The 16,208-nt window shown below is 45.2% G+C and overlaps 1 protein-coding gene across 2 annotated transcripts in view; it reads right to left on the bottom strand.

The window, feature by feature from the left end:
* RAB6A (RAB6A, member RAS oncogene family) overlaps window positions 1-16,208 on the bottom strand; it is a 41,413-nt gene that overhangs the window by 8,853 nt on the left and 16,352 nt on the right. The window contains exons 2-6 of one of the 2 annotated variants that reach the window (XM_039697085.1): window positions 7,601-7,659; window positions 4,954-5,007; window positions 3,337-3,442; window positions 1,440-1,551; window positions 647-740 (exon numbers count right to left, since the gene is read on the bottom strand). In XM_039697085.1, coding sequence (XP_039553019.1) covers window positions 647-740; window positions 1,440-1,551; window positions 3,337-3,442; window positions 4,954-5,007; window positions 7,601-7,659 — 425 coding nt within the window. Of the gene's footprint in view, window positions 1-646; window positions 741-1,439; window positions 1,552-3,336; window positions 3,443-3,509; window positions 3,616-4,953; window positions 5,008-7,600; window positions 7,660-16,208 lie in introns of both variants that reach the window. The other variant, XM_039697084.1, reaches the window with a different exon arrangement.

Below are 16,208 nucleotides of genomic sequence, written 5' to 3'. Positions count from 1 at the left end.
ACACAGGTGTGTTTGGCCTGTGGAATCACCCATGAATTTCTGTCCTCTCCAGGTCTGAATTTAAAGAGCCACAACTCAGAACAAAACCCCTCATTTTTCTGCAGCCCCATCAGTTCAAAAGACCTTTCACTGCTTTCCCCAATTCACAAGCAACTCATCATCTTCTCGAAATAAATAGCTCTGCCTGTCCAGGAACATTTGCTGGCACTTCCAGTGCCTTCCAGCAGAGTGGGAACAGCAGTTGCTCTGTCTCCCTGTGCACTGGAAGCATTTTAAGCCATCATGCTCCTCCTTCACTGGTTTGTTTCATTCACTGAAACAGAATCACAAACAGTCCTCAGACCTGTGCTTCCCCAGCTTTGTGTCTCTCAATCCAAACAGCAAATCTGGATTAGCAAAACCCCAGGAAGGTGTGATCCCATTCACACACAGCTTCTTCCATAACTCCTGTTATTTAAGGGGAAGCAAATCCCAAATCATGTGATGCATGCCAGAGATCCCTCAGAACCTCAGCCAACAATTCAGCTCTGAGGTGTTGCTTGCTGAGTGTGGACTACAATTCCCACTGGCCCCCTCTGCCAAGGCTTCCCAAGATCCAGGGAAGTGCTCCTCCCACAAGGAGGGTGAGTTACCAGCAGCCACTCACCTGTTTTACATTGTATCCTGCTTTTGCACTAGTTTCAATGAACATTACATTCAACTCTTTGGCTTTCCTTTCTCCTTCCTCAATGGACACTTGTCTGGGGAAGAAAACACAGTTAGGGGGGAAAAAAAACCTCATAGAACCCAAACCTGGACAAATACCTTAATAATTAAGATGAATTACACTTAAAAAAAAAAAAGCCTTTAAGTGCTTTATCTGAAAGCAAGTAAAAGTTTGTTGTTTTTTTTTCCTGCATGGAATGTACAGGTATCACCACTTCATTTTCCATGGCACACCCAAGCAGAACTCAGCATTCCAGCAGAACAGCCAAGTGTTCACCCCCAAATCCCTGCCCAGGGAGCTGTGCTTTTATGTCTGAGCAATTAGAATCACAGTCCCAAAATAATCATTAGAACCAAACGATTTTAACAAAGGTCCAAGTGTAACCACCTCATATGGGAGGAATTTTGTCCAATTTTTCTCTGGATATGTGTTCCACTCATTAAGCAGAACATTATTAAACAAATATTTGTAACCAGTTTATTAATTCACTGGTGTGGGCTGTGGTCAACAATCCCTTCTCTCCTGATATCTGTACTGGTGATGGTTTTTCAGCTCATTCACAGCACTGTGATGGAAATTTGGCTTAGCCAAAAGAAAGAGGGTTTAAAATTGAGATTTCTCTAGTCACAGCCATCTCCAGAAAAAAAAGCCCAAAACATTGCAATATACTCCTTAAAATAAGAGCAGCAGAGTAAGGAAAGCAGGATTTGAAAGCTGGATGACTGCCCCATACCTCTTGTCTGCTAGATCTGTTTTATTTCCCACCAGCATGATGATGACATCGCTGCCCCGTTCCGTCCTGACGTCATCGATCCACTTTGTGGTTTGCTGGAAGGAGTTTACATCTAGCAGAGAACAGTGGAGAGGGTTATCACTGCAGCTGTCCCCCTCAGCTCACCAGGAAACACGTCTGCACTCGGAGAGAAGAGCTCCATTTTCCGTGGAGTCGGCGGAGGAGGGTGATGAAGAATCAGCAAGTGGAACCCTGAGTCTCCCCCACTAAAGGACACGAAGCTCTGGCATTGATTTCACGTGGGCAAGTGCCTCATTACAGGTGGGTTCAAAGCCCCAGAGGGAACTGAGCCCATCTGTAATTTGGTTTTGACAGCACCTAAAATGAAAAGGCTCATCACTGTGTTTTGGCTCCTTATTTTTTAGTTCAACATGAAGTATTTTCTGTCGGGAGCGGGGATTAGTTTTTGCACTCTATGCTGATCATGGCTCATGCACCTACAGAGGTTCCTACAGCTCCCCTGCTTCTCAAAAATCCTCAACCCCAGCCTTGCATTTTGTACACTAGAATCAATCACTTTTTATTTTCTCTAGGGAATCCCAGGGTTATACAACACAGCAGCAACTCCCGTGGCACTGAGCACTTGCCTACAAAACAATTTCTAAATCTTTGCATAAAACCAGAAGCAGAAATTTAACCTCTTCACAGGCACTTCATGCTACACCCTTAAAAGCTGCAAGGTAAGAATTCCAGGCTCTCTGGTGCTTGAGAAGTTGCATCCCACAGGGAACGAGGAGTTGGAGGGAAGCTGCCACAGAGCTCAGCATTTGCCAGTTAGTGACACAAAGAGCATCTGAGCAGCCAAAGTAGCTTCAGTACTTAAGAAGGGGGGGGGGGCCTCTGCAGCAGTTCTTGAAAAGTATTGATTTTTTTTAATGGCTTCTACTGCAAAGTAATATATTGCATGCTAGACAGCCAAGACTTGATCACTTGCCAGTGTCTTAATTCCCTTTACTGCTTGGCAATATTGAATTTGCTGGGTCAGGAAAAAATTCAGAGTTCACAGCTAACCTGTAATTTTAGCTCAAAGGAAAGTGCCATTTTTAACAATTAGAGCTTTTCTAGGTAAAGCCCCTATTCCTGGCTGCAATCTTCTAGTATTTATAAATCAAAGGACAAGAACTTATGCATTTGTGCAGAATTAGGCCATTGTTCTCAGTCAATTCTGGTTTAGAACTGAAACTGTCTGAAGGTTTAGCTCCCCTAAAACAGAATTTCTGCTCTTTGTCAGTGCAGGAACTGGTAAGTTAAGGGGTGTCTGGACTGAGGGGAGGGACAGAAGGAGCAGGGCTAAAGAAGCACTAATATTTTAGTTGACAAAAATGTACATACCTTAGTAAGGAATGAAAGAGCAATTGTTAAAGGGTAAGAGCTTAGTGGTAAGTTTTACATCTTGCAGCACGTGAGAGTGGCTGATTCCAAGGAAAATGTGATGTTAATGCCTTCTCCCCGCCAGCCCGTGCCCAGAGTTCGTTTGGTGGGGGAGGGTGAATGAAGTGGAGCAAGCCACCAAAGTCTCCAGCCTGAGAACTCAGATACCCATGGACACGAAGACCAAAAGCCACAGGTGATGTTATGACCCAAAGGCAGATGGAAGAGTGCAACGAGAGCAGGCAGAACTGAAGAAAATGGGGCAGGGAAGGGTTAAAATGGCCTTTGTGAGACAGTTGATACATTACAACAGCAGCAACCACGGGGCTTGTGTAAAACAAGCACAGAAACCACGTTTTTGTCATGCCAGGATGAAGCCCAAGCAGATGACGTGAGAGGACATGCAAAGCTAAGCTAGAGGATGAAAAGGGCAGAGTATTAGAAATGCAGAATTCCCCCCACTCACTTGTGATATCATAAACAACAACTGCAACAGTGGAGTCACGAATGTAGCTAGGAATCAAGCTCCTGAACCGCTCTTGACCTGCTGTGTCCCATAATTGCAACCGTACCTAACAAAATCAGTCAAACAAGCAAGAAAAATAAGAAAAAAGGTCAAAGCCAGTGCAAAATACCTACTTGTGATATCGTAAACTACTACAGCAGCAGCAGAGTCACGGATGTAACTGGGAATGAGGCTACGGAAACGTTCCTGACCCGCAGTATCCCACAGCTGCAACCTGATCTGTGGGTGGGAGAAAATTAAAAAAGCCAAACTGCCACTAAAAATAAAAGAGTAAAGAAATGTTTCACTTTTTTTTCTTTTTCCAAAAAAGGAGAAACTCATGCAGGAGGTGCCTGGGGACTGGGAGCAGCAGGACACTGCCTCCCTACAGCAATCTCTCCCAAGGGGTAACAGCAGACAAACTGGAGGGGTGCAGCTTCCCAAAAAATGCTTCCCTTCCAAAAGGGGGGGAGTGGAATGGCTCAGCCTCCAAACTGAGAGCACCAAGAAGAAAGCTATGGCTGAAGTGATGGAATCACCATCCCAGAAGTGTGTGGATGTGGCACTTGGGGACCTGGGTTAGTGGTGGCCTTGGCAGTGCTGGGGGATGCCTGGGTTTGATCTTGCTTTTCCAGCCTCAGTGATTCTGTGGAATGTTCACCTGCACTTCTCCCTACAGGAGAAATTCATGCTCTGCTCTCCTTCCTCAGCACTCACACAGGCAACCTCCAGCAGCATGAAGGATGGTTGCTGGTGGAAAACCTACTCAGGTCAGTTTTTTAAGGATAAAATGCTTGTTGCAACTCTAAACTGCAAAGTCAGACACGCAGAGAGGCTGAATGGCTCTTACCAGCAAGGTTCTGGAAGAAAAGGCAAGGCACACTAAAAGCAGGGTGTATGGCAAGGTGTGCAAGAGCCAGTTGGGCCATGGAAAGCACACCTCATCCCTGAAGCCCTTCCCATCCAATCCCATTCACTGGGGGTTTACCCAATCCCATTTACTGGGAGTTTATCCGGTACCACAAGCTTCTGCAGCACTGCAGTTTTGTTTCTGCAAATAGCTCAACTGAGGCTGAATTTCTTAATTAAGAATCTGAGCTCATTTTAAACCACAGCTTTGCTTGCACAGAGGAATGATTTCACTTGATGAGCTAAAAGTGCACCAAGCAAGGAAACGAGTCTCATTTGTGAACCCATCAGAGGCCACCTTCTTTTTAAACAAGGAGTATCAAGAAGATGGAGCCAGCTATTAACTGGCCACGTCTGGCAATCTGTATTTTACCTTTCTGTCTTGTGGCATCAAAAGCTGAAGGGGTTAAGCATGGTTCCCCTTTCTCCAGACTCCCACCATCATTCACCCCTCAAATTATCTGTACCATCTCTTTCTCCACAGAGGATGACACTGAAATTTCCCATTCCCACTGCTGTGTCTCCACAGCACTTGTCAGCCTGGAAGCAGCTGGGAGATGAAGGCTCAGCCTGTGCTTCCCAGTGATCTCAGAAGTGTGGGCTGCACAAAGCCAGATGCTGGTCCTCATTCCTACTGTTCACAGAGAAAAGCAGCAAAATCTTACTCACTGTTCGATCCTCCAAGTACATGGTTTTCGATAAGAAGTCAATGCCAATTGTTGCCTGTAAAGAGATGAGAAAACCAAGAGCTCTTAAAAAAAAAAAAGGCAGAACACCTGCAGTGATCTTCAGGGGAGCAGCAGAAGCTGCAAGAAAAACAGGTTAGGTTTCTTATTTTTAAGATATAGCTTGACTCAATAAGCAATTTGTTTAATATATCCACGACCAGACCAATTCCTTAAAGCACAAAAGGTTTTAAGCTTGACTTCAGTTCATGCACACTGACAGTTTAATCCACACATTTATTTGGGTAGCAGCAGGGATTTTTATGCATGTGACAAATTGGTGTCCCCCAGCTCAACCAGGATATGTGGGCACAATGTCTTCTTCCCACGTGCCAAATTTCTCCAGGGATCTTCACTCTTCCAGGCAGATCAAGGCAGACACCCTAACTAAAGCCTGGCTCATCCTAAAGCAGCAGAGCTGCACCCGAACTTCCCAACACCAGTGGGAGCTTCCAGGAGAGCATCTTAATGGCAGTGGGAGCCATTCCCTGTGTCCTGTCCCTCCATGCCCTGCCCCCAGTCCCTATCCAGCTCTCCTGGATCCCCTTCAGGCCCTGCAGGGGCTCTGAGCTCTCCCTGGAGCCTTCTCCTCTCCCAGCCTGTCCTACCACAACAGGGAAGCAGCATTATCAAGGAGAGGATTCCAGCATGCTCAATATACCAGACATTTACTAATGTAAATTACTGATGAAATTTACTGATGTCACATATCATCTTCCATGATATGTGACATGTGGGGCCACAGCACAAAGGAAATCATTCCCAGCATGTCCGTGGAGAGGAATGACTCCTGGTGAAATAAACACCTTCAATCACAGCGTTTTATTCCAGGTGTTCCTCTGACACAGCACAGCGAGTTCTCACTGATGAGCCAGAGGGACACAGCTGAATTCCTCTCATCCAGCAGCGAGCAGAAGGAATCCAATGCACAGCACGGATTTTACTAAATGGCAGCTTTCTATTTTTAACAGCTGAACATAAAAACCCCGTGTTCAAATGATAGGTTTCAGAAAAACAGGCATTCAAAATCTGCCAGAAATGTCCAGAACAAGCAGATCATCCCTGAACTCACCTCCTGCTCCAGTTACCCATGATCAGGTGCATTAATACTGGGGTCTCAGGGGCCTCTAGAGACACCTGGGCATCCAAAAATGTCTGGTTTGGGTTGACACCAACAGGCAGTGTGATTTTGGCCAAACTCCTGGAGCTTTCTGACTGATTCCTTCTTCCAGCTACAGCACCCACTAGGAGGTATGGCCCCACCTCAGGCACAGCTCCAGGAAAATCAGGGGGTTTGGATGAATGCTCTGACCCAAGGCCATTAACACCCAAACTGGGCAGGCAGCACTGATGCCTAAATCCAAGCTGTCTTGGGAGCCCTTGGGATTTCTCACTGCTCTAAGTGCCACTCACTGATTTTGCAATCATTTAACGAATTACATCAGACCACCTTTCCATGGGGACACCCCTAAGGCACACAGGGTGAAACCTCCTCAAGGAAGAACTGGGACACAAACTCAGTAAGGAAAAGGAGCACTCCTAAAAGAAAAATACTGAGGGTGGGGGGAAAAAATCCCAGCTTAAATAGAAAGAACTGCCTTCAATGTCCATGTAATTACAGTGGGAGGAAGCAATGATGTGTGCTCCAGCCCTCCCTCCCTCCCACACTATGGAAACGTGGCTCTTCCCACAGCTCAGGGAGAACTTCCCATCTCCTTTTTCCTAGCAGCAGCAAGGAGGAATTACTGAAGGAGGCAGGAGGGAAATCTCTCAGTTCAATGAGATCCTTGGCTAGACACTGATCTGAGGGAAAATCACGTTTTCCTTTTTTTTTTTTTTTTTTTTTTTTTTCTGTTACCTCCTCCTCCCAGCCCCCTAAGAGATCCTTGGCTAGACACTGAGGAACAGGAAAATCACGTTTTCCTTTTATTTTTTTCTGTACCTCCTCCTCCCAGCCCCCTATAAAAACCTTCCCAGGCACCAGGGAACAGATTTTTCTCAGTTTTGTGTATCCAGAACATCACCAACTGCAACCATGTCATGAAACATGTTCTGCTTGAAGAAGACATTCAGGAAACTGAAGTACTTTTACATCTCACCACATTTTGAGCTGATGCTAAAATCTGGGAGTAGGCAACACTGACTGCTCTCCTGGACTGTGCTAATTTCTAAACATCTTAATTTTTCCTCCTTTTTTTCACATTTTGTATTATTTTCTAGCTTGTGTCAACTTGTTATTTAAAAGAGCTGGGTACTTGTTATGTTATCCAAACACAGGGATTAGATTTGGGATGGTCTGATAGAAAATGGTGGGAAAAAACAAACAACCCTGGCAGACTTAACAACTGCTGTTCCCTGGCTGTGCCTTGGGTATTCCTTCAGAAGCACAGCTCATCCTGCTGCAAGCAGCAGGCAAACTCCTGGAGCAGAATCCAGCCCTGAACTGTCACTCTAGCTGGTGATTAAAATTAAGATTTTACAACTGGCAATCCCATGGTCAGTGCCCCAACTTGTCTGGAATGACTTTTCCTGCAATGGAAGACACGGCAGCAGAGGAGTGTTACACAAGACAAAAACAGGGATTCATTTACCTGGTAGGTGTTGTCAAAGCTGTCATACATGAACCTGGTGATCAAGGAAGTCTTCCCCACTAAAAGAAGAGAAAAAAACATGGATTCAAGGACCAATTTCAGAGCAAGGTTTAAGCAAGTGATTAAAAAATGCTTTACTGTGTCCAACAGATCCATCATGTGCACTTAAACTTCCTGCAAGGACAAGAGCAGTTACTTGACTTTACAATTGTAAAGTCACTTTTTTTTCCCTGTATCATTCCCAATCATCAGATTTACTCTTCAATATTTGTGACTTGAGATGAAAATGAATTTCATTCTTCTGTTTTCTGCCAAGTCATTTAGTAATTTTGTTAACAGCCCCCATAACTAATTATCAGCAACAAAAAGCTCTTCTCATTGATAAAGCATGGGATTTACTAATTTTCAGACCTCAGCATCCTCACAACACTTATTTTCTATTCCTCTAAGACAAACACGACAGCAGAGCTGAGGCAAAGCCTAACTCATAATTTATTGGCTTTTTCCTTCTCCTACATCTTCACCCGGAGGGATCAGATCCACAGGAAGTGGAACATCTCCAGCTGCCCCATTTTGATGTGTATAAATCCTCTTAATTGTTATTTAGGAAGCAACTGAAGGTTCTCAGGGCTGCACCACCTCCAAGTGTTTTTTCCAACCTCCTTGCAGCTGGAATTTGCCATCTGGCAGAGGAGAGGAACTGTGAGACTTGTGCTGGACACCAAACACTGCTTGTGCAGATAAAAGGAAAGAAGGAGTGCTCAGGGCAGAGATTGTGTTCTCCAAGCAATATTCCAAGGATTCCAGGTCTTTGCCAGGGTGACCATCCAGTGAACACAAGGATTTAAGGCAAGATTAAGGTCCCTTCCAACCAAAATCATTCTATGATTTCTGGGGTGAGTTTTGGGGGGGTTTTGTTTGTTTTAGATATTAACACAAGTGTCACCAAAATCCCAAGTATCCCAATTAAGCAGCATTTTCATCTTCAGTTAACTCTGAAAAGGGGCTAAACAAACAGGAACCCAGCAGACAGCCTTGGAGAGATGAGATTTTCCCAAGTCAAAATCTGAATTCCCATGTGAATTTCTAACACATTCTGCTCTGGAGGCAGAATCAGGTCTCCCAGCAAGTTACAAAGCTCCTTCACAAAGGCAGAGCAAATACCCCCTTCACTGAGTAGGTTTTCAGAAGCAGCACACCCCAGATGGGAATGACTGCTGAATCCCTCACTCAGATTTGTCCCATGGATGTGCAGAACAGGGGAGGAGGGATTCATTCCAGGCCCAATATCAATCCTCAGGAGACAGAGACAAACAAACCCAATCCCCTCCTGCTGCAGCACAGGCTCAATCCCAGGAATTGATCTGCAGCACCACAAACAAGCTGGTTTTCCTCACGTGGCCACTGATGCAGACAGCCACATTTAACTCCTCACGGGTCCAGTCTCACCCAGGAAATTATTTCCTTTGGTAACTCACGACCCCTGAAGGGCAATGAAGTGTTCCAGAAAATTCCTCCCTTCTGAGCGACACGTCTTGGATGGGATCTGTCCACAAATCATAAAATATGAACATATTCCGTTTATTCCCTACCCTACCTTCACTCGTTTCACCAAAAGAGGGGGGAAATAAGGTACTGCTTGCCTTGTTTATATTTAAATATCTGCTTCAACCAACATTTGGAGAGAGCATCCTAATGGAGTCAGTTCCAAGACATTTCTTCTCTGAACAGACCCAGGTTTATGTTGACAGGCAGCAGATCAAGATGGCATTAACACCAACTGCTCACAGTTTTAATTCCATGAATACTGAGGCATTGCCATTCCTCCTTTTAAACAACCCCAACCGACTCCTTTTAGGAATCCTGGCAGGAATGAAAGCCCACTGATCCCACTGTATCTCTAATTTCTGTTCTGCCTTGCTGGCCGTATGTTTCTCGAATCCCCAGAAGGCATTAATTTGGGAATGACTGCAAGCAAGGGAGAGGACAGATTCAGAACTCAAATTCATCTTGGAAAATGCTAAAATGACCTCAGGAGGCAAATGAAGCCCAGCAGGGAGAAGCAGAACAAGGTAATACGTGGAGACAAAAACAACCAGCTGCTTAAAATCCAGATGGGAAACAACTGGATAAGTAATCCCGGGGTCACAGCCCAAGGAAAAGATAAGACACTCAAGACTTCAGCTTTGTTTCATTAAGCTGGGGGTCACAGCCCAAGGAACAGATAAGACACTCAAGACTTCAGCTTTGTTTCATTAAGATGTCGGTTTGGTTTGGTTTTTTTTTTAATCTAGTGAGTTAATTTAATCTCTTGGAAAAATTTCCACACACAAGTAGGTCCAGGGCAGCATTAGTCAGCAATGCAATAAATATCCTTTAGGCCAAAATATTCCTGGTATGCTGCTGGAACAACTCCAAGGAAAAGGTCAGTATCACATCCTTGGAGGGACAGAGGTGGGGGAGGAAATGCTGGGAATGGGCTTTGCTTTGACTGGACACACTGGCAGCTACAGGAGGCAAGGGCAAATCTCCAACCATTCAGGAGCTGAGAAGGAACTTTTTGGCAAAAATCCAGGCAGCTTGCAGAGCTCACAGCAAGCAGCTGAGAGGTGAGGGGCAGCAGTGACTTAGTGCTCAGGGAAAGTTGTCTCCAGCCACTTCTCCCTCTGTATATTAAGATCTAACAGCTAAGAGCTGAGTCCAGCCCCAATCCAAGCAGGAAGGGCACAGAACTGGGAAAATGAGGCAATTAAATTTCAAAATAACTTATTCAGCTGGGCACTGGATTCTCCTCCCCTCCTTGGCACACACAGTTGTCAATGTCATTCCACTCTAGGAATTTGCATCCAAGGCATCTTTTGAAGAGGAGGGAAGCCAGGTAAACAAGTGATGAACCAAAGAAACCATTTGTTTCAACACCAAGCCTGACATTCTGGACATTTTTCTGTCATTAGGAGCCTGAACAATGGCTTCACCAGATGAGTTCTTGATTCCTTCTAGCTTTCCATCCAACAAAATCTCTGACTTGGACACTGCCAGGGATCCAGGGGCAGCCACAGCTGCTCTGGGCACCCTGGGCCAGGGCCTCAGCACAGTCACAGGGAACAATTCCATCCCAATATCCCATCCATCCCTGCCCTCAGGCAGTGGGAGCCATTCCCTGTGTCCTGTCCCTCCAGGCCTTGTCCCCAGTCCCTCTCCAGCTCTCCTGGAGCCTCTTCAGGCCCTGCCAGGGGCTCTGAGCTCTCCCTGGAGCCTTCTCTTCTCCAAGTGAACAACCAGCTCTCCCATCCTGGCTCCAGCCCTCAGAGCACCTTCTATCATCTAATTATCAATGTTCACTTCTGAAGGGATCCAGCCCCAACAGGAATTTTTAAGCCCAGATCTGGCTTGCTCAGATGGTTTTCTTCAGCTGGATCAGCTCTGGAACAATCTGTACCTGGTGGCTCCCTTCATGAACTGGCTGCTCACCTCATCCCCACGAATTCTGCAAGGCTGCAGTGTTCCCATATGTTCTGGGACAAGAAGAAGCTGGCTGTTCTGATAGATAAAATTGGGAAACTCCTCAAAGGAAAGGTTTGATCACTGCTTCAGCACAGAAAGCAGCAGATGCCCAAACACCAACACCCTCCTGAATCGTGGCAGCAAACAGCCAAGGGCCCAAAGATGATGGAGGGGAAGTTGTGAAGATCCTATCAGCAGAACCAGGAGGGGCTGAATTCCAAGCCTGCAGCTCATGGAGCCCCCCTGATGGATCCCCTTTGTCTGGGAGCCTGGCGGGGGTTTCACAGGAGCACTCAGCTGCAGGATGGAATCAATAGGCTGATCCCTGCTTCCAGCAGCTTTGATCCCACAGCACAGCAGCCCTGGAGACATTCCAAGGTCGCCCAGTCTGATTCTCACAGGCTGCCTTTTCCCTGCTCCCGGGGAGATCCGTGTGTCCTGCAGCAGCCCAGGAGTGACACTGATCCATGGGGGGCTCCCAGGGAAGGCTCTAAGGATGACTTCATCCTAGTGGTTGTTTAGAACTTTCAAAGCATCAGCAATCAGGAAAAAAAAAAAAAAAACCAACAAGAATTATCTTGAAAGGAAAATAACCTTAAAAGTAATCAACATGTCCAGACTGTTCAACTGGAAAACTGCCCTTGGCCTCTCCCAGCTCTCAGAAGCAGCCTGGGCTAAGAGATCCTAAAAGCCAGAGGTAAAGGGAGGAAGATGAGGAAAGCCTTCTCCTCACTGCAATCCCCAAATTTATTACTTCATCCTAGTGGTGGTTTAGAACTTTCAAAGCATCAGCAATAAGGAAAAAAAAAAAAAAAAAACAACAAGAATTATCTTGAAAGCAAAACAACCTTAAAAGTAATCAACATGTCCAGACTGTTCAACTGGAAAACTGCCCTTGGCCTCTCCCAGCTCTCAGAAGCAGCCTGGGCTAAGAGATCCTAAAAGCCAGAGGTAAAGGGAGGAAGATGAGGAAAGCCTTCTCCTCACTGCAATCCCCAAATTTCACTTCCCCTTTCCATGACTCCCTTCAGATCTGATGGAAGGACAAACCCCAGTGACACTATAACTTTCTTTCATACATAAGCTCACCTCAAAATCTTCACTGGAATTATTTTGCTGGAAAGAAAAACAAACAACCCAAGGCACCATAAGGAAAAGCATTGCTAAGAACAATATACTGAATTATGAATGCCTCAAAACCATTTTTAGACTTTGTTTAAAAAGAAGCCCCAAAAGGAAGATGCACAGAGCTGACTTTTACTGATCTGTATGAGCCAGTAAGAATATTTTTAGGTACGTCACTCCCAGCACTGGAAACAGAAATGCTGTATTAAAGTGATTAAAGCAGCTTCTTTTAAAAAAAATAAATAAAAACACCCCCCATCCTCCTCTGCTCTTCACTGTCAAACTATGGAGATTTCACCTGGTTCCCTCAAAGCAAGAAACCAAACTCATTCATTATCCAAAGGCACTGGCAGGGCCAGCAGACTGCATTCATCCAAGGCATTCTCAGCCAGGTGAAATTTGTCACAGTGAGGAACCTGGAGGATGGAATCCAGCACAGTTCCAGGCAGCAGAGGCAAAAGCCACAGTTGAGGAGGTCTCATCTCCTTGCTCTAATTAAAGGATTTTTTACCCTGATTTTTTTTCCCTATTGATTCCACTCCGGCTCTATTGTCAAACCAATTTTATTCTGCCATTTCTTTCCTGATGGGAGATGAGATCAGACCAAAGGACCACCTGAGCCAATTCCTTATAGATTTAAGTCCTCAATATTTTTTTCAAAAGATCAAGAAAAACTAAAATTAGTAGAAAGCCTGCAAAATATAAAACTTGAAATCCATGCATGGATCCCTCTAAGTAGTATAAACAAAATGGTTCAAACAGCCCCTTTTAAGATAATTTATTCCCAACCTAGTTAAAGATCTAGGTTATAAATTATACTATGTGGTCCTATTATACAGATGTGCTTAATTATTTAAAATTCTGTTTAGGAAATTAATGTAGAATATCCAGAGTTACAGAGAAACAAGACCCAGAAAAACATGGAACAATTTAGGTTTGCTTTATGTTGCTTTTTGAATTGGAGAGATGCTCCATCATTTTCTACCTTAAATATATTTCATTTCATTCCTCCCAGAGAACAACTCACCTTGACTTCAGCTGATTCTGGGTTTGAGACTCAATCCAAGAGGAACAAACAATGGCCTGGAGCTCGTGGCAGAGATCAAACACGGAGATCAGGCGACGGAAATTAAAGCAGGGACAGTGAATGTGCCAGCCTGGAGCACCAGGAGCACCCCTGACCACAAAGTCCCCTCAAATTCCTTCTCTTTTATTTGTTATTGTTAAGAAATTCTAATCCTTCTCTTTTGGTATCAGCAGCTCCTCTGACAAAGGACATGTGCAGCCCATTGCTTCCCACGGAACCACAGGCCAGGGAGGAGCCTGCACACACCGTGCTGGTGCCAAACATTGGTATTTAGGTATTTCTTTGGCAGTTCAGGACACATTTTGTAGTCCTAGATGATGGAGTCCAACCCTTCCTCCAGCACCTCCAAGAACATCACTAACCCATGGCCCCAGGTGCTGCATCCACAGGGGTTTAAATCCCTCCAGCAATGGGGATCCAGCAGCTCTGGACAAACACCCACATGGCAAAGCTCAGCCCCAAAATAAGTGAAAGCCCTGCAAGAGCTGAGACACAGGCTGCAGAACCTGCTCTGAGCCTCCTCCAGTGAGAAACAGCCACAAGGATGCTGCTGGCAGCAGCTTGTCCATGACTGCAGGGGAAAGGAGGACAGACAGCAGCAGAGCAACCACCTCCAAAAGGGGTTTTTGGCAGTTTATTTGTGGAGGTTTTATGGCATCCTACCTCGAAAAGGAACTCTAGGAAGACAGACACAATCAATAACAATGTCAAACAACTGCAGCTGGCCTTTTTAGACCAATGAATCCCTGCCAATCCTTCATTTCTTTTCAGGTCACCACCACAACAAAGCCTTTATTTTGCCTTTTAATTAAAAGCACTATTGAAAACTGTTTGATATAGTCCTGGATCAATTACTTTGGCTTCAGGGATTGCTGGCAGCCTGGAGCTCACAATTTGAGAATGGCTGGCCTGTACCCACAGAGCAGAGGAGAAAACACACAGAAATCCAGGGACTGGCAGTGGAGGATTCCCAGAGTCCAATCCCATTCCCAGAGCAGCCTGTGCAGCCTTGCTGAGCTCCAGGGAAAGGTGGACTTGGCCTTTCCCTATTTTCCATTTCCATTCCTTAGTCAGCAGTTCACAAAGCCATAAGAAGTAACTCCTCTCAGCCATCACCACAGTTATTCAAATGCTATTTATAGAAGAAATAATCACAATTAAAAGCTCAACAGAAACTGACCAGAGAACAAGAGAGACTTCTGGAAGCTCCAGGTAATCCTGAAGCATTGGGATGCCCTGGAAGTGTCCAAGGCTGGGATGGACAGGGCTTGGAGGAGCCTGGGATAGTGGAAGGAGTCCATGGGAAGCACTGGATCATCTTTAAGGTCTCTTATCACCCAAACCATTCCAGGATTCTGTGATTCACGGGAGTGTTGAGCCTCTCAAAATTAAATTATTTTTTTAAATCCAGGTTTTAACCCCCTTCCAGATGATCACTAACAGCACTGTCCCAGTGCTCCACACAGAATGGGGATGGATTTAATGAGATCCAACATGTGGTCAATGAACCAGTGGAATAACCAAATTGGCCTCTTTCCTCTGCCCTCTATACACAGCCCTGAGTATTTTAAAGTACTGAGAGATCCTGAACAAAAAATTGATTATTTGCTCATTGTAAATTCAATTCCCTTGGCCCTTAGAAAGATTCTATCCGGACTGGACTTTTCAAGGCAAGATGAGACAACTTTATGAGAGGTGAATGTGAAGAGATGAGTTTTACTCATTTAATAAAGCAAGAAACAGCACGGCCAGAATTTTGCTGCTGCTGAGGAAATTTCCATTTTCCTTTTACCCTGTGACAATCAGGTGCCTTGAACTTCGGTCTGCTCTTCGTGACGAGAGAATTTCTGAGCAAAACCTTCCAAAGCCTGAACATCCCAGCAACTTCCTAAAGGAGGAAGTGTGACATCAGCCCTTAGCTCCCCAGCCAGCCCTCAGCACCGGTAAAAAAAGCTGCACTTAGCAAACTGGAACAGACCCTAAGCCAGGGATAGGAGCCTAAATGGATGGTGGGAAGTGCACATGAATATTGATGAGTGTCTGGTGCAGAGCAGCAGGAAGGGAAGCGTGGAGTGGAGTGAACTGGCTTGATGTAAGAGGGAATAACAAGGAATGACACCTACCCAGCAGACGAGCACACAGAAAGCTGCTCTGGGAATGGCTGGGATCATCTGCAGCTCGGCCCCACGTGCTGCAGGAACGGGGATACAAAGGAAGGAGCCAGGCCCTCTGCACAGGAGCACCATTTTAAACTCTAAGGATGGGAAAAAAGCTGCCTGATCCTGCATTTCTCGTGCTTTTTCTTCCTGAAACAGAGGGCATAACTTGATTTTCCTAAGAGTTACACCAAAAAATATCTGCTCTGTTTGTTACAGCCCCAGGAAAACAGGGAAGTGCAGCTCCTCAAGGCTCAGGAAAATGTCCTCAAACAGCACCAGAGCTGTCTGTCACTCAGGAGAGTGACACTGAGACTCAGCCCTTCTCCCTGGCCACATCACAGGCTCATTTGTAATGGCTTCTGAAAGAAATTCATCATACTCACTTCAAGCCATGCCAAAAATGAAGTTTCACACACATGTGGGATCGTGTTTAAAGGCCTGCCCTTGCTACTGAGAAGCAAATAGCAAACAGAATTTTGTTGCCACCCAGTTGTCATCAGAGCAAAGGGGTTTTAGTTCCAGTCAATCTCTCTGGGCAATAATCCATGGAAACAAGAGTTTTCATGCCTGCCCCTTCCTGTCAGGCATTTCCATCATTTACAAAAAGGGACCAATTACTCCCTTATCTACAACACCCAGTAATCAAATGATTAACACTTCAGTAACTGCCTTGTAAAAAAGATGACTATGAAAATATGTGTTAGCCTGAAAAGCTCATTAATTCTCATTCATT

This window comes from Passer montanus, unplaced genomic scaffold (assembly GCF_014805655.1).
Source record: "Passer montanus isolate IOZ18808 unplaced genomic scaffold, ASM1480565v1 scaffold116, whole genome shotgun sequence".
NCBI classification, from domain to species: domain Eukaryota; kingdom Metazoa; phylum Chordata; class Aves; order Passeriformes; family Passeridae; genus Passer; species Passer montanus.
This window is presented reverse-complemented; position numbering and strand designations above follow the sequence as displayed.